The 5,248-nt window shown below is 48.5% G+C and overlaps 1 protein-coding gene across 2 annotated transcripts in view; it reads left to right on the forward strand.

Annotated features, from left to right (window-relative positions):
* PSMD10 (proteasome 26S subunit, non-ATPase 10) overlaps nucleotides 1-4,941 on the forward strand; it is a 60,880-nt gene extending 55,939 nt beyond the window's left edge. The window contains exon 7 of one of the 2 annotated variants that reach the window (XR_015702543.1): nucleotides 4,805-4,941. Coding sequence is in view for 1 of the 2 variants with exons in the window: in XM_087748490.1 (XP_087604616.1) it covers nucleotides 4,805-4,882 (78 nt within the window). In the remaining variant the exon portion in view is untranslated. The remainder of the gene's footprint in view (nucleotides 1-4,804) is intronic. The other variant, XM_087748490.1, reaches the window with a different exon arrangement.
* The last annotated feature ends 307 nt before the right edge of the window (nucleotides 4,942-5,248 follow it).

Below are 5,248 nucleotides of genomic sequence, written 5' to 3' on the forward strand. Positions count from 1 at the left end.
CGTGCCCGTGACCTGCGCGGCCCGCAGGCTCCCCGTGAGAGGAGGCAGGACCGTCGGCACACGTAATTCAGTTGGTTTTGATCACATATGTGGGGACACGCTGCAAAGTGCCCAGGAGCGAGGAAATGAGCGTTGTCCAGGCTGCGGGCTGTCCGAGCGCGCTTCACTCGGTGTGCCCCATGTATGCTCCCTGCCAGAGGATGCTGCGTGCTGCTGAAGAAAGGTTGGTGTTTATTTGCCCCTTCACTTTAGGGGTTGGATATTGGGTTGGTGCTGAGGGAATGCATGTCATACCGCCACTTGACGCTTTGCTGAAGGGAAAGGAGCAGTTTTGGATGGGTCACAAATTTGCATGTCTTGGCTGGTGTAAACGGGAGTCTCCCCGGACCTGTGCTCAGCACCTATCCTTTCTTTGGCTGTCAGCTCCAAAACCTGGAGGACTGTTTTGGAGGACAGGACTGCTGTTCTCCCCAAGTGACACTGCTCTTTGCTGGTGCACAGTCCAAGCAGCTGACAAAGGGAAGATTTATTCCTTTTATTAGTATCCCTCTTAGCTTTTCTGCAGGTGATCGGAGCTCTCCTCTCTCCGAGGGGCTGGCAGAGCTGTTAGCTGTGCCCCACATGAAGGCTGGCATTGCCTCCCTCCTGGCTGCAGAGCTGTGGCCGGGCACGGCTTACACCGCCTCTCCTGGCACTGCAAAACCAGTCTTGCAGGTGAAGTTACCAGGGGTTGCAGCTGTTGGGAAAAGCCTTTTTGCACCTAAACAATGTTCAGCAGTTCTGTAGTAAGCCAGATGCGGGGCAGAGAAGGGTGCAAGGAATGATGGAAGCTCCCTGAGTAACACCTGGAATAAGCAAACAACAAACTTCCTTCCCCTGGGAGAGAAACTGGCTGTAAGACAGGTCTGCACAATGAGCAACATGAGTAGGTGAATGCAGAGTAGTCCTTACTGGGTTTTCTAATAAAACCCTTGGGGATATCAAATGAAGCATGCAAGTGGCAGGCTGAAACAAGGGCAGATACTTCTTCATTTAAAGCGTAGTGAGGCTGTTTGACTGTGGGGCTTTGAGGATATTGCAAATGCTGAAAATTAATGTGAGTTCAGAAAGTAATTAGAAAAATCTGTGAAATGCAGAGATGTTGATCCTGCTTCGGGGAGTCCGTGCCCAGCACCTTGCAGGAGGCTGGAGCGCAGGACAGCTCGCTGTGCTCTCTGTAGCCGTATGCTGTTAGCCCCTGTTGCAGATAATCTAGTGTGTTACAGGGACCTTCAGTCTAGCCGTGTGTGACCTTTCCTGTATTTTTAAGCTGGACACTGAGAATCTGTTGGATGACAAGATGTGCATATCCCAGTATGCTGTTTTAATAGAACAGGCCTGACTTGTCCATCTGTGCTTGGGCTCTGGGTTTGACAAGCTGCACAGCGGCGTTACATACCATCACGGATCTGCTCCGGTGACGAGAGCATTTGCTTCTTCTTGAGGTGGCAGCCACAAGAAATTAAAAGCTATCACAGTAAGAGATGCAGCCAGTTATGCCACATGATAGCTCATGCTTCTGCTTGTCTCCACACCCCTCCACACCCAGCATTTGTCAACACGGCTGGGCATGCGAGTTGATCTCTGTGATCTTCTCTTCCCCAGAAACGTGGTTAGAGGGAAGAAAGTTCTTTGAATGTCCAGTGTGCTCCTCTGCTCAGATTTATGGTCCTTCCTGTAGGTGTGATAATCCATTTTGCCCATCTGCTTTGTCGTGACAAGTGGCACGACCCGGCAGGGCTGCTGCCCCTGCACCGGGGCATTGTGGTGCTGCAGCGCATGAGAGCAACCCGAATTTGCTCTGCACAATTTGCACCAGTCTTTAAGCAGATGCTGCTAATCCAGACACAAACAATTTGCTCTTTCATGACTCCATTTTGCTCCCGTTGCCAGAGAGCAATCCTCACCTAGGAGGGGTCTCCCACCGGCAGCGGGGAAGGAGAGTGCCACTTCTTTTTTGCTTGTCACAGTTTGTCCAACTAGTTTACATTGGTGGGCTAATAAAGGTGCTTGCACTTCAGAGGTCCCAGTTTAGGGTAGAATGTGCCCCAGCGCTGCCTGATGACTTCCATCATTGCCCTGCAAACTTGCAAGGCTTTTGTGTTTCCCTTCCCTGCCGTTTGCAGAGGTGGCGAGGCGAGGGCTGGGCAGGAGACGCAGAAAGCGGCCCCCTCTGTGTGAGACCCACAGGGGTCCTGGCTTTCTTACCGATCTGTCGATTTAGGTGTTTGTACTGCATCATCCCTGTGGTCATCGACCTGTTTATTAACAAGGCTTTGAGAGGGGAGAGGATTATGTGCAATCTAACAAAGCAAATCAAAGCTGTGTGGTGCTGCTTAAGGACTGTAAGCGTGAGCTCTAGGATTAAGCAATCTGGGGGAGCGGGTGATGGTTAGGCACAGTGCAGTGTGCCTGCCTGATAATATACTGTACGTATCAGTTGATTTTTATCCTTAATCTATTGCACTTGCAGACCCAAGTAAACAAATAACACGCTCCCCCTTATCGCTGTGTTTCTGGGTGGTTGATGGTGGGGTTCTCCTGTTTCCAGCCTCCGCAGCAGCCGAGACGCACCAGCGTGGTGCACCCATCAGAGGCTGCAACGGCTCCAGTGGCAGCAGGGACGGCCCCATGGCCACGGCGCGTATGGAGATCATTTCCCAGCCTTGTTTACTCCTGCAGGCCTGGGTCAACAGCTTTACAGCTCCTGAGACTGCCAGCAAAACCTCCAGGTGCAGCAGTCTCCTGGACCAGCTCACTTTCCCACAGCGAGTACATTAAGTGGTTTGATTTTTAACTATTTAAAACAAAAGAAGGAGTTGGCTGTTAACCTTTTCCTTCTAATGTAACTATTCCAGTAAGATAAAACATTCTCAGGGAAAAAAAGGCTATTTACAAAGAAGTAGCCTTTATTCTTTTTCTAATTGACTGCCATACTAATGGATAAATATGAGTCTTTGCTGAAAATGTTTTCTGAAGTACTTTCAGCCCACACGTCATGGGTTTGTTAAAAATAAATAAAAGTTCTAGAGAAGCAAATACTGTGAAAACTGTGTCCCTAGATACCTTTTTAAAAATAAAATCTGTCCCAGAAATTTCTGTAAATGTCTTTGTAGAAGTAGGATTGTACCTGAGAGCCAGAGAGAGTAGATGGTTGGAACCAAGCATGGAAGAGCCGTGCCAAGCTGGGTGAAACATAGGTTTAAACAGTAGCGATTCATCAGGGCTTTTTACCACTGTTTCTCTTTTAACTATTTAGGCTGGTATCGGTAGTTTCTCAGATGATAAAGGCTATAATTGTAGTGTGACAAGCACAGCCGTACTTGCCTCAAAGAAATAGGAAATGTTGTTTCCTTCCCTCCAAAAATTATTTTCAAATAATTACAGAGTTTTTATGACAATGCCCATTCCTTTTACGAGCCTTTTTATGCAGTTCTGTGGTATTTCTTTGTAAGCATTAAGGTCAGATGCCTATTCTTTCTTCTAATATGTTGTTACACCATTATGAAAAAGCCAAACGTTTGGGAATGTATCGTTGATAAAATAATGTAAATCTGTGAAATGATGTCGAGTGAGCAAAGTTCAGCCAAAATACTTGTGCTCGGCTTTGGATATGCCAGTTGAAGGAAGAGGTGCACCATGTGGAGACAGTCCGAAGAAGAGTGACAAAAGTGATGAAGGTCCCAGCTCTGAGGAACCTGAAGGAGCTGGAGGCTGAAGTGTGAAACCCTGTGAGGATGGCTGCAAAGGGAGCATGCCCACGGTGGATGGGATGGGCCGATGTCTACCAGAGAGGTCTGGGGTAGGCAACAGGAAGAAATTGCTTGCTGCCAGGTAGCTAAGCACTGAAATAGGTGGCCCTGGGAGGGCTGCGGTTGCCATCCTCAAAGGGGCAGGTTAGACAGAGAGTCGGGGTGATACAGGCCTTGAGGTTAGGGAATGGGCCTGATGACCTTCAGATCGTGTTTGCCATGAAGACAGGGATTTATTAATTTTTAATGACCTGACTCCCAAGGCTGTGTCTTTGGGAGAAAAAGCCACGTATGATGAAACCCGCAGTCACCTGACGGGCTTGGAAACAGGGGAAAAATCCCATCTGGGGAGCTAGAAACTGGCTACATGGACACGAACAGAACTTTTGCTCCCTCCGAGGTGCGCCTTATTGCCCTCAAGTTGGCCAGGAGAGAGGAAAAGGAATAAAGTAACACATGATTTACTCTTCCTCCACGCCCTGCAGCCTCTGGCATTTTTGGTGTCTGTTGAAACACAATGTGATCTGCACCTGTACTGTTTGAATAGCAAATATCAGTGCAGCATAAAGCAAAGCGCACGCATATTAGAAAATGAGCAGCCTCTGGTATTTTTATAGCATAATGTGCAGCAATAACACTTGCAGGTTGCTGTTCTGTCATTTTCCAGTTGCTTCACAAAGGCTGGCTGCTTATCCTCAGTCTCATTTAGGGCAGGAAGAAGTGAGGAAAAGAAAAGTGGAAGTAAAAAGCAAGCAAGCAATTTGGTAATTTATATGCATGTTTTGCTCGTAGCATGCTAAGTCAACTGTTTACCTGTTAGTAGGAGAGCAGCTAAAATAAAATATTGTCTTGGTTAGGTTAATACTGTGTGGGGAGCTGTAGGACGGGGAAGAAAGTAGGGCAGCTTGTTTTGGAACTTGTACCGAAGAACAAATAAAAACCCCCAATGTACACATTCGGTTACCATATGTCGCACTTATCATAAAAGGCATCTCGGTGTTACTTCTTTGCAGGGATGCCTGAACTCCACGGAGGCAGACTTCCCCTCTGAAGAAAGCGCATGCCAGAGGTGCTGGGGTTGCCATTGGTGAGACGAGCTTTCGTGCCTGTTGAGGCAGCTGAGGCGGGCGGCGAGCTCGCTCCTTCCCGTGCTTTCCTGTTTGATTGACGTTGGCTTCCAAATCGCTGCGACTGTGCCTGAAGAAAAGCGAAGGAGCATAATTTTGCTGAGAGAATTTTCCTGGCAGAGGACGGCATGCAGTGCAGAGAAACGTGCCAGCGAAGAGCCTGGAAGTGCAAATCCAGGTGCTAACACAACTTCCACCCAAGCCATGCTGTTGTGAAGTCCTTTTTCTTCAGCCGCGTCTTGCTCAGCGCACCAGGGCGGGCTGGACAGGGGCTGCCTATGGCATTGCGGCAGTCTGGGCTGGATTAGTTCCTCGTGTGTCATTGCTTCA

Source organism: Nipponia nippon, unplaced genomic scaffold (assembly GCF_047370975.1).
Source record: "Nipponia nippon isolate SJK-2023a ecotype South Korea unplaced genomic scaffold, ASM4737097v1 scaffold_12, whole genome shotgun sequence".
NCBI lineage: Eukaryota > Metazoa > Chordata > Aves > Pelecaniformes > Threskiornithidae > Nipponia > Nipponia nippon.